At 34.9% G+C, this 27,815-nt stretch overlaps 1 protein-coding gene across 1 annotated transcript in view; it reads left to right on the top strand.

Annotated features, from left to right (window-relative positions):
* PPP1R12A (protein phosphatase 1 regulatory subunit 12A) overlaps positions 1-27,815 on the top strand; it is a 124,784-nt gene that overhangs the window by 74,748 nt on the left and 22,221 nt on the right. Inside the window, exons 5-18 of the mRNA XM_072864354.1 lie at positions 1,081-1,225; positions 4,155-4,229; positions 4,699-4,787; positions 4,917-5,074; positions 8,395-8,522; positions 11,935-12,150; positions 12,957-13,051; positions 16,080-16,202; positions 18,055-18,216; positions 18,655-18,831; positions 22,523-22,613; positions 24,492-24,689; positions 24,867-25,035; positions 27,144-27,262. Of these exons, the coding sequence (XP_072720455.1) occupies positions 1,081-1,225; positions 4,155-4,229; positions 4,699-4,787; positions 4,917-5,074; positions 8,395-8,522; positions 11,935-12,150; positions 12,957-13,051; positions 16,080-16,202; positions 18,055-18,216; positions 18,655-18,831; positions 22,523-22,613; positions 24,492-24,689; positions 24,867-25,035; positions 27,144-27,262 (1,945 nt within the window). The remainder of the gene's footprint in view (positions 1-1,080; positions 1,226-4,154; positions 4,230-4,698; positions 4,788-4,916; positions 5,075-8,394; positions 8,523-11,934; positions 12,151-12,956; positions 13,052-16,079; positions 16,203-18,054; positions 18,217-18,654; positions 18,832-22,522; positions 22,614-24,491; positions 24,690-24,866; positions 25,036-27,143; positions 27,263-27,815) is intronic.

Genomic DNA, 27,815 nt, shown 5'->3' with positions numbered 1-27,815 from the left:
CAATTTACTGAATGGGAGTTCTGCTTCAGAAAACCCTGATGCTTCATCATGATTAAGAGAAATTATTCTGTTGGAAAAGATTAATTTTTATTTTAGAATACCATGTGTCTGTAAGGGAGTTACAGATATAACTTTTTTTTTTTTAGTTCTCTCAGTGTCTTTTTTGTAGTCCAGTCCATGTACTTTTCCTCAGAGGGGAAAAATAAATGCGCAGGCAATTTTCGTGATGGCTTCAAACTATCAAAAATGTGTGCTCTGTGTAGGATGCAAGACTTTGCAGCTGAGCATGTCTGAAAGTTGACTCAGTGGAGGATATTATTATAAGCATATTGGCTCTTGAGAAATTGAGATAATTTTTTGAGAAGAATGCTTCATGGTTATGCGATTTTTAATAATTATGGGCAGTGTTTCAGAGAGCTGATAGCCCTTTACACAAAACTGTTTGTCAGGTTAAGTGTCCCTTGTCACTTTGATACGTCAGAACCGTGCTGAATTTGAGTGTTGAATGCAGGCTGAAAAGCACGTCCTCTCTTTGAGAAGCTTTACTCCTTCTCAGAGAGCAACTGAAGCTAAACACTAGATGGTGAGAACATCAAATTTTAATGACAAGAGGAGATGCAAGTTTCAAGCAACTAATATTAGACTTAACAGCTTGAAGCAACTAATATTAGAATAGGAGGAGGTTTTAATAATTTACTAGATAAGAACACTGTATCTAACAATTTTTGACATTTTACAGCTTTCCTTTCCTTAAAAGGGCTTTTCTCTATTACTGCACATATAGAGAAAAATATGTAACTGTATAGAAACAATGGACTTTGAATGAGGAGGAAGTGAATAAAGAAGAAAATGGAAGAGGCTATTTTTCTTGAATTTTCCTTAAAAATATATATACCTACTGAACAATGAAATGGCAAATGTTTCTGTGGGGAAATAAAATTAATCAATTGTCAATGGCCCAACTAAAACATGTATGATGAAAAAGGAGAAGGATATTATTGTAGAATAATTTTATGAGTTTACAACAGTTTGTTTATCCCTGTCAGCAGTGTCAAGATCTAATTCTTTAAATTTCTTTAGGCTTTTAATACAGGCTCGCTACGATGTAAATATTAAAGATTATGATGGCTGGACACCACTTCATGCTGCTGCTCACTGGGGTAAAGAAGAAGCATGTCGCATTTTAGTGGAAAACCTATGTGATATGGAGGCTGTCAACAAAGTGGTAGGATTTTTATGTAATCCTTGTCAAGATACAAAGTTCTGGTCTCTAAAGTGACTTTAGAAGCCAGGGTAAGAAAAGTATTGATAAACTGCTGTTTACTGTACATGGAGCTTTATATAATGCATGTTTTGTCAAAACAGCATGTTTGTGTTCCAAACTAAATTCTATTGATTGTCTAAATTAATTTCTAGGCCCACTTTATGCTTAGTTCTATATTAAATGATCCATGTAATCTTTGACAGGGAAGTTCAAAATAGAATGGATTTATTGACATTTCAGAGGTACAAAATTAGTGATTTTGTGGATTGCATATAGGCTTTCATTTGATCACTGAAGACAATGATGATGCCTTTGGGTAATGTTTTAACTCTTAAAATCAGCTTGTGTTGGCATACTAAAGAGTTACCACTATATTGCTGGTTTGGGTGTGCTGGAAGAAACTGGTAAGCATCTCTGGACTCCCTAGACATAACTTGAATGCTTCCTAAGCTATATTTCCTCAACTTTTATGCAAAGGCCTGCATAGTTTGCTGACTTTGCAAGATCTTGCTCCCAAGAGATATAAATATATTCATGATTCACACAGGCATCACAAGGATCCAAAACTTTTCATTCAACTGTGTAAGTGCTGAAGCTCCCTTTCTTCTCTTTGCACCGTGTTTTACAGACAGATTCTGATCTGCTTCCAATTTCTGTCAATACTGTATATGTAAATTACCTGCCCAACTTCTAAGGTGGATTCTTCATTAAATTTTTTCATAAACTTTTAAAAATAAATTAGGGAAGTATGCAGATACAGATCATGAATTAGCAAGTATTTACTCTATATAAGGGCAAAACTACTGCTGCTTACCATGTTTAGTCTTTGTCAACTTTTTCTTCCTTAGAAATTGAGGTTGCTTATAATAAAATCAATATCTGGAATTAAATTTCACATAGCTTCAATTCTGTTTCTGTATAATGCTTACAGAACTCCCACATATCAGCTGTATAACTGTATTTTGTATCAGGCAATCAAAAGCTGATGCAATTAATTGAAGCTAGTTTATCAAGTTATCTGTAGGCTTTTTACTGGGGTTGTGAGAATGTGGAGGGTGGTATTCCAGAGAGCACTCTCGTGAAAGTATGTTCCACTCAACTGGGGCAAGAATAAGAACAAAGCAGGCAGAGAGAGATATAAGCTGTTTCATTTGGTGTATGGGCTTGTCTGTGCAAGCTAGGAAGGTTTTGCCTGTTGTGTTCTTAAGTAAGCCAGTAAGCATTTTTGCTTTTGGAGATACGCAGATTGAAAACTCCTCTGGATTTGGTTTCAGTTGTAGCTGCTTAGCGTCTCGGAGAACTCAGACATTATTGTTTAGGCACTTGACTTCAGGTATTAATTTTTATGGATTGGGTTTGGATATAACCTTCCAACTACAATGGGTTTTTTGCAAAGTCGTTTTTTGTGTTCAAGGTAGGTCTAACTTGTATTTTTTTGAAATAAACCCACTTAATAACTACCTAAAAATAGAAGGCCAGATTAAAAACTGTAGTCATAATGCAACTATAAACTTGAGATAATTTTGTTGTTTAGTTTCCAGGTTAGTGCTGTGTTACACTAAATGGAATAGTTCACATGTCAGAGGACCTCAAGCTGTTTTGGGTAATGCAGGTTGAAAGGTGCACATGCTTCTGCTGTATGGTCAGCAGTTCTATGGATGTGAAAATTAGTTGTTTGAAGGTGCTTTCTAACCAGTTAAGATAGCCTTCACAGTGTAATTAGGAACATGTTTGCCTTTAGTTAACATTTCGAGAAACTGAAATAAGCAGAGACAGATATGAACACCTTTAATTATCTTTATAAGCTGCTGTGACCACTTTTAAATGACAGCTCTGTCTTTATTGCTGGTTACTGTACAGAAGCGCTTACTTGACTGATCTTGTCACGATCCTCCCGACATTTCAGTATGTCCACCCAGTGTTTCGGTGCAGCTGCATTTATACCAAAGGATGTAGGCCTTTGCCTAGATTCCAGCCTTCTTGTATTTGAATGCAAACTTCCAAATACAAAACATTGTATTGCAGTATCAAAGTAATTTAGGCTTCCTTTGTGAAACTGTGTGAGCTTCAGCCCTTCTCGTCTTCAAGTAGAGATAAAGAAAGGGAATTTTTGAAATCTTCACCAATTCAGACCTTAAAGATAGAATCTCATGTCCTGTGGGCATCTGGTCTAGTCAAGAACTGCAGTGACTATGTAGATGTAAGATATAGCAAGCTGAAGAAATTCCAGCTGACAGCATTACTCTGTGTTAATGAATCACATTATGATCTGTTTATTCAAGTACATGTCCCATGGAAATCATACACTAAGGGAGGATAAGAACAAATGGTTGTAGGAGATCTCTTCTAAAATGGAATCTAAAATGTAAAATACAGTTTTACTGTAAAAATGTGAAAGTGTTACTATTTAAATTTAGTATAGCTTGCTTAAATAATTTAAACTTTAAAAAATCAAGCTGTATATGGTAGTCTAAGATGGACAGGATGCTGAACTGCTCAGTATCCATCCATACAACTGCCATTGGAATAGTTGTTTGGAAGTAATATTGTGAGAATCATATTCTTTCCATCTATTTTCTTTTCATTGATAGTTTTTTTTTCCTTCAAAGGACAGCAAGATTTTATTGAAGTCATGTTTTTATCTCTTAAAAAACATGTTTACTCATCAGGTATAGATGTATCTGTTTCAGTTACACCCAAAAAATAATATTGCAAAATTGTTTTCAACTACTGACAAACTAACAGTTTGTAATAGAGCTTGGCTTATACTTTCTAATTTCTCTCTCTGAATGTGCTCCTTACCTGCATCATCATGTGATAAGGTATCATAATCCATTATATTTGAATTCTGCTGTACAATTATAATGTCTTACTTCTTCCCCTTCTCCAGGGGCAGACAGCCTTTGATGTGGCAGATGAAGATATTCTAGGATATTTAGAAGAATTACAAAAGAAGCAGAATCTGGTAAGCCTTTTGCATATAAAGTGAGAGAGAGAGAGAGAGAGAGAGAGAGAGAGAGAGAGAGAGAGAGAAACCTATTATACATATGATTATGGTATGCAGCTCAGAGCAGCATATAGATTAAAAACAAAGGTTTGATTTGGGGCTTCAATTCAGGTAATGCCACGGTCATCTCAAAAGTTATTTCATGCCCTTATTTGGTCAATTATGGTGACCAACAAGTGTTGGAAGAAAAAAGGTGCTCTTCTACTTGCCTTCTCTAGCAGGCATTTTATGATCTGAAGCATCAACAATGAACAACTTACTTGGAATAACAGTTTCTGAGATTTTAGAATTTTGAACTTTAACACTTTGAAAGCTTATGCACATGCTAGTGTTTGTAGTAATTAGAGAAGATTTCCCTCCATTTGTAATTTTGTCACACTGATAACCGTTCTGTCAATTTAACTACCTCATTCTATATGTTTTGAAGCTTCATAGTGAAAAACGGGAAAAGAAATCTCCCCTAATTGAATCCACAGCCAACATGGATAATAATCAGACACAGAAAACATTCAAAAAGTAAGTAAACGAGGAAAAATAATAAGCTCTTAATAAAGAAGAAAACTTTACAAGCTGTCTCAAAGTCCTACTTGACAGACTTTAGTAAATTTTTCAGGACTTAGTGAGTATTTTTCTTTTCAAACTCAGTAAAGAGACATTGATTATGGAGCAAGAAAAGAATGCATCTAGTATAGAGTCTCTGGAGCAAGAAAAAGCAGATGAGGAAGAAGAGGGAAAGAAGGATGAATCCAGTTGTTCTAGTGAAGAGGAAGAGGATGACGACTCAGAATCCGAAGCAGAGACAGGTATGTTACTTGGAGTATTTATAAATTTACTAATCATTATTTAATATACAGAGTTAAGTATCTTAAGTTTCAGTTATTCTTCTGCATTCCACTAAGCTTCCAATCATTTTAAAGCAAGTTTATATATGTCTAAAGTCAAGTCGTAACAGAGATATCAAAAAGATGTCTTTACTGGTGGGTATTTAGGTTAAAGCTATTAACCTACTTGCTTGATTTGCTATTTAACAATTGATACTTTTAATCAAATAGTTGGAATAATATAAGCCTTAAGCAGCATGTCAGAAAACATTGAAGAAGTTAGAAGATCAAATCAGAAATAAAGTGTTTGCTTGTGGAACTGGTATAGAGATTGGAACAGCAGAAGTGCAAACATTCTCATTTGTTCTTGCCATCCTGAAGTAAATACCAATTAATCTGGCAATCTTAGCTCAGGTATTCATAAAGTTATAGTGCATATATTTACTAGTCAGTGTGTACTGAAATAAACTTTTAAAGGTGCTATTCTGATGTTAACAGTTACTTCATATACAACTTCATTTCAAGAGGAAAGTTCTTTGAAAAGCTTGGAATTGTATGCAAAGAAACACATTACTCTGTATTTCTCTCTTGAATGGAATTTAGCTTTTTTTTTCCTTGAACAATTATCAGAGTCTTAAAGCAAGTAGTGATGTAAGAACAGCATAACATCTTTTTCTTTCAATTCAGAAAACAAACATCAGACAATCAATGTTTAAAGTTGTATGTTCAATCCTAATAAAGAATTTTAGAATTACAGTGCAGCAATAAAATACATAGATGTCGATGTCATTAGAAATATGTTGTTAATACTTTATTCTTATGCTTCTTAAAATAAGTAACCCTTTTTGGTGATCTGTCAGTTCTTATTTTAAAACATTCTTTACAATTTTTTCACCTGAAAAAGTAAGGCTAAGGAGGGATTTTAGAGCTAACCAATATATGATAAATATTTAACATAGGCAGAAATAAAAATAAGTGGCGGAACCAAACTGTCTATTATGTTTTAATTATTTTTGTATTTTGAAATGAACAGCATTTCAGTGTTAAGCTGGAAAAAATGCCTGTCAAGCTTTGTAATTAGTCTTTCAATTTAGTATACTTGCATCCCTTATTTACAGAGACTGAGCTTTGATAAACTCAAAATACTTGTAATATATAACACGTAGTAATTTCTCAGTCACTGAACTAACTGTAATGTCTCCTGAACTTTATAACTCTGGTAACTGTGTTCTCTTCATTACCAGTAGATAGTTTGTGCCAGGAAAATTTGACTGTGACACAAGAATTAATTTATGTAAACTTTGGGGGTTTTAATATCAACAAGGCTTTATCATACTTTATTTGGCAAGCTAGACTTTAAGCTTTTCCCTGTAGAGCTGCATCTCTAAATTCCAAACTTGTACTTTCCCTTTTTTCCCATTATTCAGCTTAAGGTAGTTTTCTAGTGAAAAATCTTAAGATTATAAGAAGCACTCTGGTTGTAAAATATTTTAACAGTGTTCAGTGTTCTGAAGTACTGGAAACTGTGTGATTTCTAATCTGTTGGGATATTGGAAATGTTTTCCTAAAACTTACATTCTGTTTCATTGATTATGTGAGAATACAGCTTAAAAATAAATACATTTCCTTCTGTAAGACCAAGAAGGGAAATATGAATATGAAGCTATCATCTCCTAAAGGACAGGAGAACAAGCGGAAAAATAAAATTTTCAGCAGTTCATGCTTTTTAACTTACTTTCTTTGAGATAGTTTAATATTTTTTGAAAGTTAGTCAATATTAGCTCAGTCATGCATACAACTATGTTCTTGCTGTCCTTGAAGTAATTTCAGAATACAGTTGTGAAAAATCCATTTTTCTCCTTCCATGCTTTCACTCCTGATAACTTTTTCTGTATATTTTAAAGCTGTATTACTCATTTGCAAATTTCCAGTAGAGCTGCCTGTGCATCATCTCAAATCGTACTGTCGGTCCGCGTTGCCCTGTTGAACTTTTTATCACCATGACCTAGAAGTTTACCACCATTTATTTTCACTTGTGTTTAAAAAGAACTTTCCATTAAGTGCACAGTCATATAAGCTGATTTTTTATATTTGTATTTGTTTACCGCATAATTAATTATTCAAAACATCTGTTCAACTGTGTCCATAACTAAAACAAGTGTGTAACAGCAATACCATTAATTATACAATTTCCAATCATAGATTGGTACTTCACTGAATTTGAATGTTAGGTATGAGAACACTGTATGAAACCATTGCATACTTTCTAAATTAACTGCTCCTATGCTGTATGGGTAGTGTAGACATAATGGTATGCTTATAGTAGGGCCAAAACCAATGGGGATTGAACCCCATATTGCTTCCTACTGCACAGACAGGTTGTAGCATCCTACTCCAAAGAATACGCAATTTGAATAGGTGAAACAGAAGTGAAGTGTGAGATAATGAAGCTCAAGCAAATGCAGTGACAATAGTTGTATCACAACTATGACATTTGCTGTATGTTTGTGTAAGAGTGGTTAAGGTACACAGACAAAGGACAGAGGAAGAAATGTAGGCAGGAAGGACGAAGCAGAAGAGGATAGAGTAGGTGGACAGTGAAACTTAGGTAGGAAAAACAAGGGTCAAAGAAAGAATGAAGCAAAAGGAAAGTCAGAGCTCTGGAATGCAAGTCCCTGCCTCAGCTCATTCTACTGACCGGAGTCCTTGGCTGGATTCTCTGTGCAGTTAATTATTTTTTTGCACTCAGCATACACAATTAGCCAAGAATAAATGTTTTACTTTGATATAGCATCTTCTGTAGTTCAAATTAACTATTACATGCCAACATACCTCCTACTGTTAAATTTTTATGGTCATTAGCCATCTACTAAAATAAAGGCTATCTGTGGAGGTTGTAGAATCTCTGTCTCTAGAGGTTTTCAAGGTCTTGACTCATCAAAGCCCTGAGCAACCTAGTCTGTATGCAATATTGACCCTGCTTTGAGCAGGAGGTTGAATTAGGTGACCTCCTGAGGTCACTTTCAACCTGAATGATTCTGTAGTTCTGTCTCTGCATCTCTGAGTGTTTAACACTTGCTGAGTAACAAAAAAAAAAATGTTATATGCATGAGTGTTGTGGAAAAAAGATGGACCTAAGATATACATTGGCAGTGAGGGGGAAAACACTGAGGAATAAATAATAAAATGCTGTTGGGAAAGTTGACTGTCAAATCTGTTCAAAAGAAACTCAACTCTGTGTTGTAGAAGTGAAGAAATTGTGAATGAAAAATGAAAATTAAAATCTTGTAAATATTTTGCAGATAAGACCAAAACCTTGGCAGCTGTAACTAATAATGCAAATACCACAAGTACACAATCAGCATCGGTAGCTGTGACAGCGCCTTCAGTAGCTGGTGGCCCAGGGGCACCTACATCACCTATTAAGAAGGTAAAAGAAAATACCTTTCTCATTATTTTAGATTTCTGTTCTTCTGTGTAAGTGTACATTTTTTGATTCTTGTATAAAAAGTGGATTGGGGTATCCAGTGAATTGATGAAAATATACACAGATTCCTGAAATATTTTGTGTTTTTATGCAGAAACTGTTTCTTTTTTTTTAAATTTGGAATGGTTTTGGTTCTAAACAGGGATCTAAAATACAGAACTACAAAACAGCTGAACATAAGACCCTTTTAAAAAAGCAAAAATCTGTTGCACAGTGACTGGAGTTCTTGTTTTTCTGAAGCTAAACTTCATCTTTTGAAAGTCTTTTCTATGTCAAACTCCTCCAAAATTTTTAGAAGCTACAATTCTGGTGTCTCTCTCTGTGCCTGTATTTGTGATGCACTTAAGGCAAGGGAGGCAGGCATGACTAAGGTACTTTCAGGAGTCCTTAGAAACATTCAGCTAGTGCTTAGGCACAGAAGTTGAAAGTGATACCTGAAATAAGAAGTAGAAAGTGCTGTAGGTCCCAGCCCTGATTTCAGTATGGTTAGGACCTCATGGAAGAGCTAGAGAATTGGGATACATGATTTATTCAGTGCACAGCTCCAGCTCAAAAACACACCTAGCAAAGCCATGTTGTGTGCAGGAAGCTTTTTACAGCTTGATGTGAAAAGTTAATTGGAATGAATTTTAGTTTTGCGTGTCAAAGGGAAGATATGTATGCCTGAGGCAAAAAATTATAGTAGATAATAATGCAGAGTCAGAAGTATGTGGTATATAAGTCAAACTTTTAGAATATCTGAGCGAACTGGATAGTAAGCCAGTAAGGCTTCCTTTGTGAATCATTACAACTTTTCTATAAATGTCATAATCAAAGTGTAACCCTCTACTGATGCTTCTGAAAAGCATGTTCAGGAGAAATGGTAGCCATGATATACTGAAGCCACAGTAGAGAGTGAAGATGTACTGCTGGCTGAATAGTATGTATTGTATTTAGCTCATTGGAGTTATACTTTCATATTCACAATAGAACCTAATGATGATTCATCTTACAAAGTATACTTTAACAGATGCAGGGAATGTATTACCCAACTGCATCATACTATGTGATACTGTACAACAGGGTTGGGCCAACCTTCATGATCCCAAGAGCTGCTTTACAGAAAGCATTGTGACTGATGTCCACAAGATTTACCTCAAAAAACCATGAGAGCGAAGGGGAAATTGTGGGCGTGGCTTACCCGCAGGAATGACTACTCTTTCCCCTTGCTGAGCTTTGTGGCTGGGCTGTCTATCTGCCTGCTAGATTCCAGGGTGATCTCGTGACGTTAATCTAAACAGTTCCTCCTGGCTTAGTAAGGAATTACGGTTCTCTGTCATGGGAGCTGCATTTGCCTTGCTCAGGAGCTGCACGGAACTCAAGAGCCACAAGTTCTCCACACAAACCATAGCAAGTGCGTGAGGGGGGAAGACATTGTGAGTAGTTGCTGGTTTGCTAACTGTGCCTAACTGGAATGAACTCAAATATATAGTGTGAATTTTACTGCAAGGAAATAGGCCTACTTTATATAGTTTATTTTTTTAAATCACTTCAGTAATACAAGCATTTGTGACAGTTGGGCAGTTTAACTGATGTGCTCTCCACCCAGTTTTTTTACTGTACTTAATTATCTTTGCATGCTGGAGATGCTAAGATATCTAACACTTCAGACACTTCATTTTTCTTGTAATTGTCTGAACTTCATCTTGAAGTCAAAAGTTTCCTAGCTTGTCCCTCCCAATCAATTTATTTATATTATGCAAAAGCCTTCTAAGCTGTATTACTATATTACCCTATCAGCAATAGGACATTACCAAATTGTTGCTAGCTAGGGTGTGGCTTGATATTCCAGAGTTGAATGATCCAATAGACATAATTTTTTGGTATGTGATTAAATTATGATGTATGGGGGGGGGGGGGAATTTTTTATAAGAAGAAGAAATAAGTACGGGTTTAAGCTGAATGATAACCTTTTATAAATCATTAATACACTGGCATTTAGTTTGTTCTAATTTTATTATGCAGTAATTAATGGTTTAACTTTTGGTCTTAAAGGTAAAAGGTGCAGGTTAAAAGTAAACTGTAGTTATCTTTCTAATAATGTATGTGATAAATTCAGGGCCCTCTGTAGCTACAAAATAAATGCACATTTATATCAAGACTGATCATCTTGTAACATAGCGTGTGCGTGTGATCTAGAGAAGCAGTTGCAGCTCATGTCAATGAACAAAAAGGCTTTAAACTATTTTTACTAATGAAGGTAAAACAGCACTGTATGTGTGATCTTGCACCTACTCTCGCACCTGCCTTTTCAGGTTTGCACCATCTGTACTACTGCAGCTACTCTTCTGCTTTTACACCATAGATGGCCAAACCGTGTGTTGCTCACAAGTGGTGGTGCAGATTCAGTGTACTAAGCTTGAATTTGGTTTTCTTCAGTCTATATGGCATTCAGTAATGCTGCTTTCTGTCTGAGGGTACTGAAGTAACGCGAGTTTGGGAGTGAAGGTACGGATTTGATAGCTAAGCTAGCATGGGATGTGATTAAGGGATACGAATTAAATATGGTAAGAAGAGGTATGTGAGTGTGAATCTTCCAGTATTCTCAACCATATGAGGATTTAGGCCACGGACCTTGTTAGGTCAACAGGCTCTGCTGTCTTCTTCTATGCAAACTGTAATTCTGTCTCTGAATTGGCTAAACATGCTGTGTTGTGTTTACTAAGAATCTGTCACTAAGGTTTTAAGTCTCATACTGCTTTTTGGTATTTTGTGCTGTAATGAAGAGCTACATAACATAGACATAGGAACAAACTATGTAGTTTTAAAACAACCTTTTGTTTCTATTTTCCATTCTTTCAATCTTCATCTTTGTCTTGTCTTAATTGGCTTTAGTATGATTTCATTCCTCCTATCATTCCTGTCGTGGAGTCAGTAGATCCTGCATCATGGAGGCAGGGCTTGCGCAAAACTGGCATTGTTCTTGTGCCCAATAAGGGTGAAAAATCTGTGGTGAGGTTCTGGTGTGCACAAGTTTGTGTACAGGTTGCAAAATAACATATTTAATCAAAATGTTGATACTGGATTTGCATGTTTCTAAGTTTGCATCTCATGATCACAGTGTGTATTACAAAGTGTGGGTTTTTCTAAGCTAACTTTTAGAGGAGTAGTATACCTTGACCAGTCTTACATTTCTTATCTAATTAACTAATTTAAGAGAAGAGTGTGTAGGTTGTCTGTCACAACAACTGCCCTATGAATTCAACACTTCTATGATTATTAAAGAACAGTTGTGTTCTCAAATCTCTGCAAGGAGCATGAATTATCACAGGAAATGTAAATTAATAATGTAAATTCATTTACATGTGTTTTATAGTTTCCAACATCTACAACCAAGGTTTCTCCCAAAGAAGAAGAGAGGAAAGATGAATCTCCTGCTTCGTGGAGGTTAGGTCTTAGAAAAACTGGTAGTTATGGTGCACTTGCAGAGATTACTGCTTCCAAAGAAGCTCAGAAAGAAAAGGACTCTGCAGGTGTTATGCGTTCTGCTTCAAGTCCTAGACTTTCCTCTTCATTGGACAACAAAGAAAAGGTAATAATTTTCAGTGTGAAACAGCATTTTGAGGAACTGATCTGCCTTACTTAGGATAAATGTTTATGATGTATTGTAGAAGTAAGACTGTACTACGCATCTGTGCTTTATCAAAATTCAGAAGAGTTAAATTATCCAGCTTCTGCATAGTCTCTTTAAAAGTGTAGCATGCACCTGCATTGTCTGGTGACCTCGGCCATAGGTCTGGGGCTTTTCCCTTTTTGGGACTTGCAATGCTAGTAGTAGTTTTTACAGTTAAGGGAGATCAGAGGTTTGATAGTTTCGGCATCACTTGGAGCATGATGTTGAAAGAATCTTATAAAAAAGGAGTCCCTTTGTATTCTGTAGTCATTTTTTATTTACAAAAATTTAGTTCTATAATTGAACATGAATACACTGAACCAAATGAAGGATTAATTTGGAACAGGTAATGGAACAGCATAGAACTTGTGATTCTGTTTCAAGTTTAAATTCAAATTCAAATGTTTAAATGTTTTCAGGATTAAGAATAATACTATACTATACTATATAAAAATACTAATACAGTTGCTTTCAGTAATCAGTGTTGGAATTGTACTGAAGCACAGCAGAAAAAAGAGAAGTCAAGTCATTTGCATGACTAGATTGAAAACATAAACAGTTTCCTTTTCCTATTGTAGTCCTTATGATATTTAACTGAAGCTTAAAACTCATTTGTATAATCGGGTCACAATAAATACAGCTGAAGTTGTCAGAATGATGATTTTCCAGCCAATAGCAGTATAATCAATAATGGTAACACTTAATAAAAAATACATGTCTTTCAGGAGAAAGATGGAAAAGGAACTCGACTTGCATATGTTGCACCTACAATACCAAGACGACTGGCCAGTACCTCTGACATTGATGAAAAAGAAAACAGGTGACTCTGAAGTTATAATTTCTGTTAAATATAAAATTACTTAGTTTTAGAGTGGCTGACAAACTTACAGATTTTAAGACAATGCTAATTTATAGCATTATCCTGCTCTATAGATTATGTTAATCCGTAGGGTAATCCAATTCCTGAAGGTTTTTGATCTTGTAAATTATAATGACCCTTTTTAAAATCCAAATTACTATATGACAAGAGCAGAACTGGGCAATGAGTGTTGTCTTATTGGAGGAGAAAATAAATAAAACCTAAAATATGAAGTTGTAAACTTTAAGCTACTGAAGGGTGCTAAAAGCATTTTACTGCTTTGTCTTGGGCCGTGGAGTACTGTTGCTGGGCTGCATCCATTATTACTTTTGATAATAATAAAATGTAATGTTTCTTACGGTTTTTGCTCAAGACCATATTATGCAGCAGCAATGATTTACAAAAATCATAGTTAAGTTACAAAAGCAGTTCTTCCATTTTTCTTGTTTAAATGTTGACCTTTTGTCTTCTTTTGGAGATTTTTACTTTCTTTGCTGATATTTCTTCTGTAGCTTTCAGTATAAAAGAAATAAAAAGTTTAGGTGCATAGGCTTGTTACCTGTTAGGATTTGGGGCACTTTCATGGCATATTTACATTGACAGAAGCTTCCCATTTTTCACTTCTCTCCTTTATTGAGGCTCTACTCGGACGTTTCTTGAGTTAATAGAGAATATATAGTACAAAACTTAGAAGTCTCCCTAATGTCTTGTTTCTGTTGGATCGTATCTAGATAGCTGAATGTTGGATGACCTGAGCTGAAAATCCTCTCATTGCTCAAAATGTGCTATTATAATCATTGTGTATAAGACTGATAAATCTCCTTATGTCTGAAGAAGAGCTTCTTTGTTGCTACTCTTGAGAATTGTTCATTTCAGTGCAAACACAAGATAAATACTGGCTTTTCTTATGCTTGCAGAATACTGTTGTCTAAGTTTAGTCTCTGGGTTACAAATTCTGTTTCGAAACAGGGATATTCCAGCTCTCACACTCCCCTAAAGTTCAGCTTAGTTTGTTAGCATCTCTCATGTTACTTGGCCTGATTTTTTTTTTAATCCGTATTTCTGTAACAGGGCACTTTGGAGTTTCTGTTTGTGCTTATCGTTCTCTGGAGTACTGTATTCTTTGAGGCTAAGTTTGTCAGTTTTGGTTTGTTTATAAGATGATTCATTATTATTATTATTATTATTATTATATCTTCTCAAAAACTCTTGTTCTCCAAAAGTGTCTTAACTAGATGATACCTTCAGATTGGAATAAATATTTCATTGTAATTTTATTTCTTAGAAGCTGTTATTGCTTGTAGCAAAGGGATTAAATTTTGCTTCAGTGTTGAGGTTTATTTGCATCCTTGACATGCCAGTCTTAACCATCATGGCGTATTCACAGACACAGTTCCAAAAGTGGGTATCAGCAATAGCGTGTTTTTCCTCATATGCATTGGGTGAACTGGGGTCATCAGTCTTGTTAGTCCTGGTGCTGACCAAAGAATTGAGCTGAGAACTTTCTGTATTCCTTGGTGTACCAGAGATGAAGCCTGCTTTTAGGCCAGCCTATTTAAGCACCAATACTTTGCCTAGCATATGATGTGGCAGATAACCCAGCTTGCTTACTTAAAGCCATAAGAGATTTTTAACATTTAGTCTGACCTTCTTTACATGCAGAATTTAACCATCTGCCCTACAAGTACCTTAGTAAATTATTAAGGTTTCTGCCTTTGTCCCAGATCTTTGTCCTTGTTGCTTAGCTTAATGCTGGGTTCTTGTTCTACCTGTCTGAACACCTGCTTGTCTAGCTTATCAATGATGTAGTGTAATCCAGCTAACATCCTACGGTGAGTAATGGAAAGGACTTCAAGACAAGTCCCAGCTGGGCTTTTAGATTAACAAATCTCAGACATCCAGCCACAGTCGACTATCCAATGCTACAGCAAAAGTGCTGAAGTCTGTAGTGTCTTGGCAAAGTGAAGCCTTCAGTAATTATGAAAAATTTGTCACGCAGCAGGAACTTTCTGTGGTAGATGATAACTCAGAATTTGTGTTTCTCTTTGGTGGTAAGGAATAACGCTGCATTGGCCTGTGTTTGACCATTTTCTAAAGTTGTTTCTGACCACAGAAGTGCTAGCATAACTTTTTGTGCAAGAAGAGCTATGTTCTGAAGGCCAATGGTATCTGAACATAAAATACATCTTTAAAAAATTTTGGTTTATTTTCCCTTGCACACCTGGTTGCCTTTTATGTATAGTTTTGTGAAAGACTTATTTTTTTCTTCCTTCTGTCTGAACTTTACTTCAAATCTTGAGCTGACATTTTTATTAGAAATTCAGTTTTTTGCATTTCAGTGTCAGTTTTCAGGGTAGTTTTTCTAAGTAGATTTTTGCAAGGTTATTTGTTGCTGCTATAAACTGCAACAACAAGCTGGAAATTCGTTATGACTGAAGTAATGTCAGCTAGTGATATGTGACCGGCCACTCAGGAATGGCTACTGCAGGCCTGTTTACACTAGTCTACGGTATCATGAGTTCTAAAGGCTAGTCAGCTTTTGAACTTCATCTTATAATGTCCAAGAATGAAAAAAACCATTAAATCAATTTCTAAAAAACCCAAGTACTTTACCCTTTATTGCACTGGATAGTCTCAGGAGCAAACAGAAGTGCCTCTTGTTCCTTTTTTTTGAGAAAAACAAAGCCAGTGATGGTCACAGATAAAAACTGATGATTGATTTCATGTTGATTAAATCCTCTTTAGCAGTTTCTCTTTTGATGCTACTATTCTATTATATTTCTAACAGTGTTAGTATGAATGTACTTTTTTTCCACAGGACCTTGAAAATTATTGTCTGTAAAGGTCATTTTATTCCTGTTCTGCATGGTTATGTTTATTTTAAGTGTGTTATCCAATGTTTTAATCTTTAATTTGAAACTCCTTTTCATCTCTCATCAAGAACAACCTTCTGTAATGCAAGTTTGCTAAAATAAAATCTTTTTTACAGGGACTCGTCTGCTAGCTCAATACGTGGCGGCAGTTCCTACACCAGGAGAAAATGGGAAGAAGATGTCAAGAAAAACAGTTTGAATGAAGGTCCTACATCATTAAACACAAGTTATCAAAGAAGGTGTGGGATTTTCTCTTATCTTTTTTATCAAAATAAGCTTACAAATTAAAAGAAACAAATTAAATACTGAATCACTTTGTAAGGACAGTTTAGAATTGAATGGTGACATGTTGAAATGTTGTTCATAATAATTGCAAAGTATGTACTTAAGCTGATGCAATGCTCATGCTGATTTTAAAGCTACACCATTTTTACTAGCTTAGAGTGTTGCAGCAACTGCTATATAATTAAAATTATATGCTTCCTTTTTCCTATTGTTTATTTCAATTTGAGGTTCATTTGACTCTTTCCAGATTAGTTCAGTAGCCAAAGATAACTATTTTAAATGTTGGAATAGAAGTAATTTTGCTTGGTATCTGAAAAGAAAAGGGGAAGAATATTCTCTCTGTTAAATTTTGGGTTTGCATGACAGTATCAGAGGTCTTGGGATGCTCTCCATAATGGTAGATTATAGCCACACCTACCCTGAGTATCAGCATCATAGAATGCATACGTAAAACTAACTTGAATGCAAAGTAAATTATGATTAATATGAAAATAATTTTCAGGTGTGCGTGGTTCCGATCTTGCAGGATTTTCTCAGAAGGAATCATATCCTCCAAATATATAAGTATGATTAACTTTACTCCGTTGTGTAGTTTCAATGTAGCTATGTGAGTAAAGTTCTTCACTGGAATTAGTGGAGCAATAAATATCTAAAATGAATAGATCAAGAGAAAAGATTGTCATTCAGGCAGCTAAGCTGCATATTGATATGTGCTGATGATGTCTGTGGTGATGGGTACTTAACTTTTTTTTTTTTGTCTTGACATTGATGTTGTCAGTGGCATGTAGCCAGGCTGTTTCATACAGCTTAATACATCTTACATCTTTGTTAACCTCCTGCCTTAAAAAGAAAACTCAATTTTCCTAACTTCAGGTTTAGGAAAGATGTTGCACAGGTTTCCTGTTCTGGATGGAAAATATCAACAGTTGATATATGAGAACAATCTTTGCATGTTAGCTTTTATCAATATTTACGCTTCAGTCTTCAAACAAAACGCACTTATCACTTTTAAATTGCATGTGATGCTTTAATGGTGTATTTCCTTAGTTTTTCTTGTACAATTGTTTTTTCTTTGTCATTTTAGAATTGATAGTAACACAAAAAATGATAATTGCAGAATGTCAAAGAAGTATCTTTCCTTTAAATCTTTTGTCCTAACTGTGGACTCTGAGGTTTAGCCATGGGCAAGCATCCTGGCTTGGTAATGCAAAATTTGTTCAGCCAGAACCAATGAATAAAAATGTGGAAACCACTGGATCTTCTTTACAACTTGAGGAGGAAGGGAAAAGCATGAGTGGGAGGTTAATCTTTCTGAGAATTATTGAAGTTTAAAAAAAAAAAACAACAGTACATTTAATTGGTAGAAAATTATAAGAGGCGTGATATTAATGACATTTTCTTTTCTGACAAGCTGTGGAGTAAAATTCTGCATTTTCTGAGGTATTCAGTGTGGGTGAAACAGCAGTTTAAAAATGGGACATTGGGGGCCCTATGTGAATACTTCAGTAGATGCTATCAAGACATATACCAGTGAGATTCCATTCTTTATCTCCTCTTCCTGTGGAGAAATGGTTGGGACTAAGGGACACTTCTGCCCTCTCAAGTCATAAATTAAAAGTCCTAGTCAAGGAAATAGTGAAGAAAATGGCTTTTGAAAATGCTTCTTTTACCCAATAAGTTTCCGAGACTCAACTGAGACACAGAATACACAGGCAGGAATTTAATGGATCATTCACAGCTTTGTGATATTTTAATGAGAAAAGATAAGTAATACAAATGCATCCATTGTACATGTCTCTCCTTCAGCGGCTCCTTTGGTAGAAGACAAGATGATTTGATTAGTTCTAACGTTCCAAGTACTGCATCAACAGTTACCTCTTCTGCTGGTCTTCAGAAAACACTGCCTGCCAGCACAAACACTACTACAAAGAGTACAACGGGTTCTACTTCAGCAGGTGTACAAAGCAGGTAATGGCACCAGCACACTTTTTTTTTTTTTTTTTTTGTCAGGTCTACTGTGTGCTTATGTATGTGCATGCGTTCTTGTTTAGTAGATCCTGGGGCTCTGGATTTTTTAACTTTCCTGTTAAATTTGTTTTAATTTTACACAATTTGGCTCGAAAATTGTGAATGGCTTTCTACTGTATAGTGACAGCCATGTTGGTATAAAATGATCCAATGTTAGAAGGGTGTGAAGAATAAAAGTTCATTTATTGTGAACTGCTCAATTCTTAATTTATTCAATTTAATAGCTCAAGTTGAGCTTTCATAGTAGAGACATTTCTCAGTTTGCTCTTAAAAAAATCCATCCCTCAATTTACATGTTATTAGTTGTTTAGTAAAGTGCTTTCATTGTTTAGCTGTTTCCTTTTCTCTTTTTTTGTGTTGCTGCTTGTTATGCTATAGTACCTCAAATCGTTTGTGGGCTGAGGATAGTACTGAGAAAGAAAAGGACAGTGTTCCTACAGCAGTGACCGTTCCTGTTGCACCGTCTGTTGTAAATGCTACAGCCACTACCACAGCCATGACTACAGCTACTTCTGGCACTGTGTCCTCAACATCAGAGGTCAGGGAGAGACGGAGGTGTGTAAAGGTCCTAAGAGTAATGTTGCGCTTATACCAAAGTTGTATTTTTTTCTCTTTTAAAGGAATGTGTTGGTAACCACAAATTTGGATAGTACAATATGTAAAGCAGCGTTGTTTGCTTCCTATGTATTAAAACAACTAGCAACGTGCCTCAGTTTATGTAGGAGCTTAGTACTGGTAGAGACCATTCAGGAAATTTAAACTTTGATACTGTATATTTTTGACTGGCCTTGGGTTCTCATTTGGAATGCAGTATTTTCATAGTTGTGTTTCTGTTAATAGATTAAATGGGTCCTCTTAAAAATACCCATAATGAAACTGCAAAAACGCTGAATTAAAGATAAGAAAATCAATAATTAATTACTTCCTACAAGTGCATTGCTGCTGATGGAGCTACTGTGCCACTGGCAGTATGCTAGTAAGTTACAATGTAGCATTTTTTCAGTCATTTTGTATGCCTGGCACTACTGAGAAAAGAGTATTGAACCCAACACATTCTGTTTATTTCATTGCATCATTTAGGGTCTCTTCTATTTTAAATGTAATATACAGTTGTAAATGCAATGGTTTAAGAGCTATTCAGTATGAAGAATGAGTAAGAATCTGATGTAAATCTCATTTTAACAATACGGTGTTTTTTCTGTTATAGTTACATGGAGGATGAGTTAAGATTGGTGCATCATTATGTTTCCATAAAGAGTTGCTACCTGCTATTTATGGAAGCAAAAATAAGATTTCACAAGGTTGTTAATTCCTGTTAGCTTTCCCTGGGTTCTTCTTCCTCTGGATATTTATAAAAGTTTATCCTTTAACCCTTCCGCTGAAATGCAAGTTCAGATTTCTGTATTGCTCCTGTAGTAGTTTTGAAATGTAACTCCTGTATCGGTGCCAGATGTGTGTATTTCTGTATGCTCACAGAGGTGATGAAGCTGTTCGTTGTTACAGAAGAAACCTGTATTCTTTTGGTTCACTTAAGGCAGCAACAATATTTAAAGATTCCTCATAGCTTTAGGCCTGTTTAGGATAGTCTGTTTTCCTCCTTTCATACCCAAAACTGAGATGAAATAACTTCTATGAAATGAGGATTATTTTTTTTCTTCCCCACCATGATTCAGGAGGTGCTCACAAGTGCTTACAACCCATTTCAATAACAACCATAGCTGGAACTTGCATTTTCCATAGCGAAATTTGACTGAACCCAACAAAGCAAGAGCAAAACCAACAAAATGCCTCTTTTTTTTTTTTTTTTTTCCCAAAAGTAGTTCCAATTTTAACGTGCAAGTGCTATTTCAGTCTCATATGAGCTAGAAAAGCAAGGAAATTTAGAATTAAGGCTTTTGCTGTCTCGTTTGCTCTCACTAGCGTGTGTATACTAATACGCATATACTACATACATTTTAGATAACCTGCAATTGGCCTGAAATTCCTTGCTTTTATCTGACTCTGGGCCGATTGTGTAATATACTGTTGCAGATGGATTCTTGATGGCATATTAAAATATCCATTAAGTCTTAGAAAGCAGCAAAACTGGAATAATTACTGCATACATGTGAGAATGTAGTGCTCTAAATATCAGCACATGCATATCTATCTGTATATATACAGATACATATATATGTGCGTGTGTGTGTATCTGTATGTTTATATGCACATGAAAAACTTGTCTGTATATGAAATACTATATGCTAAATATTTTCTTAGGAAATGAAGTTGGTTAATCCATATTTATAGACTGAAAATGTGTATTTAGAAAGTACGTTTGAAATACTATTTCAAAGAATATTTGAAAAGTAAACACATTATAAACTATTTCTAGTAAAGAAGCATGTAATGGTGCATCCTTTTGCAATAGCTGAAGAAGCTATATTCTTTATCTAATTTTTAGGATTTGTTTAGAGAACAGGGAAGAGAATGACAAACTTGAATCTTTAAATCTTTGTATTATGAATAATACTATGTGGCATACACAAGGGGTATTAAGGAAGGGTACTTTCCACTCTGACACTAGCTGTAGTGTGCACCTGGCAAGTTAAGAGTTTTCATGTTCCCTCGGTGAGGTTTAAAGTATTTCAGATTTACTGGAGGGTAGGAATATGTACACCGGTTACTAAAGAGCAAGTTGTATGGAGTAATTTGTAGCAATTTTCAAGCCCTGAAGATTACACCTGCTCTGCAATCAAAGCTTTGGTAGTATTTCAGGTCATGTTAGCTAAAGCAGCTAAGAGGCACCCTTTTCCTAATATAGATAGGGCCTAGGGCCCTAGGAATATGGAAAATCTATAAAAAATGCTATTTGTAAGAGAACGGGATAGGGAAATCAAATTAATATCGTGGGTTTTTTTAAAATGTGTCATAAGATAGGGGATGTTTCTACATTTGTAAATATAGCAGCTATTTATAAATATTTTTCTGTGTTTTGGGGGTAATTTGTTTAGTGGAGATAGAACATGGTTAGTAATCCATAGGTCTATGTAATCGAAATTTATTTTAAAAGCTTAGAATTGTTTTAGAACTGTTTCTAGTATGTGCTAAGGGTGACAAATACCTAAGTAGGTGACCAAAGAACTGCTCTTTCCATAGATAAATTATTTAAGTGTTAATAGGAGATGGCTTCTCAAACATAATCATTAGCCAATATTCTTAACTAATGAAATGTACAAAATACAGACAATCGTAAAATATTACAGAATCTGACTCTACTATTTTTAATGTAACTAATTTTATGATCTAAAGAAGCTCAGAGAGGTTTTGTATTTTAAGCAACCTTTTAGCAGCCTTTTGATTTTGCTTTTTCAGATTTTTCTAATTTTTAGCTAATCTAAGGATTTTTTTAAAAATGTTTAATTATAACAGCATTCCCAGGATATTCTGTAATATAAAACCAACAAATGCATTAAAAACTTCTAAGTTCTTTAATGATGGTTTTACATACACATATATATATTGCATACATACAAATATATATATTTATGCATGTATATGTATCTCTATAATTTTTTTTACCCCAGTTGCCTGAGTTGGAGAATTTCTTTAAAGAGTCCAGCCAGACCTTGTATGTCTACTCTAGTAGCCTTTTGGCTTTGATTACAATTACCTGCATACTCTGCAGGATTTTTGTGGGTTTCATGAGGATTTATTTTTAAGCACAGTTCTTTCAAAGGGAGTTGGATTACTCAAAGCATGGATGATGCATGTGAAAATATGGTAACCACCTCCTCAAGGACTTTTAATCTCTGATACAATAGATGGTATAATTAGGTTTTCTGCATTAACAGTACATTTAGCTTTTTCTAAAAGGCTACAAGTTATGTTAAAAGTTAATACAATACACACACACACATAGTTTATGTACAAATGTGTAACTGGCTGAATCTCTGAGATCTTCTACCCCTATGTTAGTAGAGTAGCGAAAAAGCTTAAGTTATATTTAGAGAAAATGGTAAAAACAAATCTAAATTAAGTAGGAAAACACTGTATTTTAATTGAGTTGTAAGGCTGCTATCTTGATTAATATATCATTATGATATGGATGAAATGTCTAAAATGGAATCCGTCTTATATAGTTAAAGATTTTCCTCTAACTGCTTTGATTTTCAGTCATATCATGTTGTGGGGTTTTTTTCTGACCATTTAACGCATTTGTACAAAAATTATCGTTTGCCAATTTTGTTTGTAATTAACTCTTTAGATCATACCTCACTCCAGTACGGGATGAAGAGTCAGAGTCCCAAAGAAAAGCTAGATCCAGGCAAGCAAGACAGTCTAGAAGATCTACGCAGGTATAGTTTTACTACAGCTTCTACATTTATGGAAACATACCCATGTAGCTCCCTGAGTACAGTGAAGTTTTAATTTCTCAGTAAAGCTCCAAATAAACTGATGGGTCTTCCTGGTATAAAACAACTTGTACCAGATGAAATAAAGCTTCTTTTTTTTTTCCTTTTTTCCCTGAAAGCTTTAGGACCCTTCATTGTGTACTGAAAGTTGCTTTTTCTAATCACTGAAGAGTGACTTAATACAAATTTGAAAGCACAGACTCCTCCACCGAAAGGAAGTTTTTGATTGCATTATGGTAAAATGGCTTACTCAAGTAATTGTATCTGATGTTATGTAGATGTTTAAATCTAAGACTTTTAATTCTTCAAGAACTAACAGCTATATGCTTCTGCTGAAGACTTAATACTTGAGAAATAGGCATAGTGTACTGTATTTACTTCCATTTCTAAGTCTTTTTTCTGTGCATGGACTATTGAAGATAACATGATTGTGCTGACCAACATATGGATAGCTAATAAGGTCCATGGCATAGAAAAAAATACATTCAACCTATTTTCTGTGGACGTGGACGAGTACCACGGAAGAGTTTTTTGTTACTAATAATCTAGAATCTAACTGCATGTCTCCTTTCAGCGTTTCTCTCTCTTAGTTTACATACTGATATATTTGGTGGTTCTTCCCAATTTCTGTCAGAACTACCTTATATTGAATTGCAACCAGTGCAATCCTGACATAGGAAAGGATGTGACAGTAGCAAAATAGATTATCTCTAAACAGTACTTGAATGCTTTTTGGGCAGTGGAGCAATTACCAACCACTAACCTCCAGAGTGTGTCCACCCATCTCTTCTTGTGTCAGCTGACAAACTGAGAATAATCAGCAAATAGTCCCTGGATAAAACGGCACAAAGAAATACTCCAGCCATCATCATCTGCTTTAAGGCCAAGTGTATATCTACATTGTTCACTGACATTACTCTCTAATCTTTGCAGTTTTAAACCCCTCAAATATTTCTGGGTACCTTTCCTATTGAGAGATCCACGCTGCTTGATACAGGTTTATCTTACTGGAGTTCTTTTTTACCTCTTGATACTAATCCAGAGCCCTGAGAGATGGTCAAACCACAGGCCAACTATTGTTGGATCTTGACAGGGGAGAAGCTACAAGGAATTAGCGTACTAAAATATTATCAACACAAAAAGCAATTAAATAACTGATAAGCTGCAAAGTTGGCTTTGAAGAGTAGGTCACGAAGTGTTTTGAGAAGTATCTCAGTAACATACGTCACCTGAAAAGTGCAGTAGAGAAAAGTTGTCTTTAAAAATTGTTTGCTTTTTGGGCTTACTTCAGAACTAGTTTTTAGCCTCAGAATAACAAGGAAATAAGGAATGAGTTGCAACTTTCTCTGATGCTGTCAATGCAGGTTTTTTTGCATTGTTGGCCTAAAAATCCAGTTGCAGTGAGTGAATTTGTAAAATATCAACTTTTCTAAAAATTTGGTAAGTATTGTATTTTTAGGGTTCTTCCAAAAAGATGCTGCTGATGATATTGGAAAGATCTAATGGGTTCTTAAATGATTTCTACATTATTTTCTACATGATCTGTATGTACTAGTTCAACTAAAAATTGTGTTGCTGGAGAATCTGTGGTAGATCACATTAGATGAAATGCTTGCCAATAATCAAAGAGGGATGTTTGGTTCCAAGATTTGAGAGAGAAGCTTATAGGTAGAATATACAGATAAAATTTATTTCTTAATAGATAGAATTAATTTTCTTAAGCTGAATTTTCTATTTAAGATATGTATTTATATAATGTGATCATCTACATTAATATGAATGATATATTGAAATGTTGTTTGCTGACTGCTGTTTTCACAGGGTGTAACACTGACAGATCTTCAAGAAGCTGAAAAAACTATAGGAAGAAGTCGTCCCACGCGAACCAGAGAACAGGAAAATGAAGAAAAAGAAAAAGAAGAGAAAGAAAAGCAAGACAAAGAAAAACAAGAAGAAAAGAAAGAATCTGAAACTAAAGATGATGATTATAGACAAAGATATTCCCGAACTGTTGAAGAGGTATTTTCATGATGGGTCTCTTTAGGTAGAGAAATTATATGAATCTTAACTCCAACTATAATACTACAATTTTGGTACTACTATAAGAATTACTTATATATTTAAATGTTTTAATATCCTGTGGTTTATATTTGTTTAATCTTTGTAAATTAATTTTGATATTTTTCTGCTGAATAGCCGTATCATCGCTATAGACCAACTTCAACTTCAACTTCTTCATCATCCACCTCTTCGCTCTCCACCTCCACTAGCTCTCTCTCAACTTCAAGTCAACTAAACAGACCAAACAGCCTTATAGGTATAACTTCTGCCTATTCTCGGAGTGGAACAAAGGAAAGTGAGAGAGGTAGGAATACTGTTTGTGAAGGTTTTTGTTTGTTTGTTTTAGTTGACAAAGGGCCGCTTATGTTTCTAAAGATAGTTTAAAATGGGGTGCGATATGTGAGACCACTGAGGATGTATCTTACTCTATCTTCTGTAAGAAATTGCAGAACTTGTGTATAGAGAGGAAGAAAGATTTTCTGTATTTGGTGGTGTTTTGCAGCTGTTTAGTATGTGAATCTGGGCTTTCCATTGGTGGGTCACAGAAAAATCAAATATACTGCTCTCAGTATCCACATAATGCTTTCATTTCTGCTTTAACACAGCAACTATAATAAAATATCACATTTCAGAGTTTAAATACTTGCAGGTATTGAGGAGGAATTTCACTTGATTAAATAATTGCTAAATAACTGGGATTTTGTTTCAGTCCTCCTGCCTTAAAGGACTGGAATGATGCTTTAATGCTTTAAGGACCTCTCATGGTTTCATGAGCAGCTGAAAACAAAGGAGGCAAGGGGGTACTTCTGGTGGTAGTGTGGTGTTAGTTCAGAATATTTCATGTAACCATGCTTTTAGATACTTTAACTGGTTTATCTAATCTTAAGCTAAGGATCAGATGTGTGATTCAGAGGTTAGAAAAAAGCTTTTCTCTGATGTCATCGAGTTTTTGCCCTCATTTCAAATGTGAATCATCTGCTATAATTCTCAGAAATATTGTGCCTGATTAGCTGCCTGTCAAAGGAGAAGGCTGTTGACATACAGTGTGACGTCCTGTTCTCTTTCGAAGACATTCTGCTCTTGACTTGGGGGAAATACTTTTAATTCAAGTTATTGATTCAGTATAGGATTACTGATTGAAATTGATATTTTGTTATACAGAGGATAAGATTAAATCATTCATTGATGAAATCTCCATGAAGTATATAGCAGTATTGCCATGTTCCCTAGACTAGTATTTTCTGAGGAAGTTATTGGGGCTAAGCTTCAGGGATATACTTTCTGATTTTCTTCCCTCTGTCCTAACATGAATTGAAATTTGGATTAAGATTCTTCAGTAATGCATGCTTACTGTAGGAAGCTCTTTCTAGACTGTTTTATGGAAAAGATTTTCATGGGTAAATATTAGCTACAGCAGGTTTTTTTCAAATTATGACTTTAGGAGGAGAAATACATTACCGTCTGAAAGCCCAGAGGTAAAATCATCATTTATTTAATCAGCAAAGTTGTGTATTCTCCATGAATATTTATATTTCCTTCTTTTCTGTTTAATTCTTGCTTCATGCTAAAATGTTTATTTACCTCTGAAGACCAGTGATAGTAAAGTTAAGGTAGTAGTGTTGCTTTGATCTGAACTCAAATCTATGGTTTATTTCTTTAATAAAAGAATAGCGGATTGAATAGACTGCATGATAATAGGTAAATAACTTCTGTTTGGGCAGGGTTTTTTTGTTTTTGTTTTTTACAAATTACTTGTAAACAGAGGGGGAACAAACACAATCCTGAAGTATTATGTCAGGTTTGAATTGCAATTGCATTTCCTTTAAAGAAAAAGGAAATCTGTAATATAGTATTAATCTAATCTAGGAGATGCCATTTTATTCTCCCTTAGAGGGGAAAATGGAGAGGACTGTGATGAAAAGGGGGACTCTAAGGAGGACTTAACAGACTTTTAAAAGTTTTTTTTTAAATACAGAATTCTTGATGTAAGAAAAAAACCCCTTGTTTGGTGAAGAATGGTGAAGAATTATCTTCTCTTACTTTGTACTTTTATACCTCTACTGACACAGTTGTTGTTTGAATTATTATGTGGCAGTTTTGAAAATAGAATTTTAAGTCCAATTTGTAGGTTATTACTGTTATATTGAAACATTTTGTTCAGGTGGCTGAGATGGAATTAGTATTTTGCAGTTGCTATTCACCAATTGGAACAATATTTACAGTATTTTAGAGCTGTGTTCCCAGGAATGTATATTACAGCAAACCCTGTATGTGGTAAGAAGCTCTTTAGCGAATTTATTTGAGGTAGAAACATTAATTGTAAGCATTTTAAAGACTGAGAAGTATTTCAGAAAATTTTCAGAAAATTAGATTGTGTCACACTTAAATGAACAAGAAAGTTGTTATTAACAGAAGGGAGCAAAAAAGAGGAAGAAAAGGAAGAAGATAAGTCACAGCCTAAGTCTATAAGGGAAAGGCGGCGACCAAGAGAAAAACGACGATCTACAGGAGTTTCTTTTTGGACTCAAGATGTAAGTAAATGACTGCTACTGCTGATTTATAGCCTTAGCTTGTAGCAATATGGAATGTGTATAGTGTATGCTTAAAATAGAGAATAGTTTAGAGTAATACACTATCTTAACTAACTGTTCTGTAAAAACTGATGCTTGTTGACATTAGGTATTCTCTGTTTCTCTGTTTTCAAGCTTTCAGGAGCAAAATCAAAATTAAGTCTTAAGTTATGTTGATAATGCTAAAAAGAATTCTAGAATACTGTAATAACCATAACTTAATAGGAATTAATCATAATCTAAGGAAAAAATAATAATTGAACAATGATTTTCTATTGCATGCATACCAAAGCTGTAAGAATGAGACTCATTATCTGACACATTACAAGTAGCCATGTACTTACAACTGAAAGAACTGCTGTCAGATTAGAAGGGTCATAGCTGATGTTTCAGCCAATCACCTTTCCCTTTTCTTTGTCATGGGATCAGTATGTACTTTTGTAAAAGCAAGATTTTTCATGTGCCAAATGCAAAGTTCTGTTTCCTATCCTTCTGGTACTGAAAACATAGATTT

The sequence above is a fragment of the Ciconia boyciana genome, chromosome 1, assembly GCF_034638445.1.
Source record: "Ciconia boyciana chromosome 1, ASM3463844v1, whole genome shotgun sequence".
NCBI classification, from domain to species: Eukaryota; Metazoa; Chordata; class Aves; order Ciconiiformes; family Ciconiidae; genus Ciconia; species Ciconia boyciana.
This window is presented reverse-complemented; position numbering and strand designations above follow the sequence as displayed.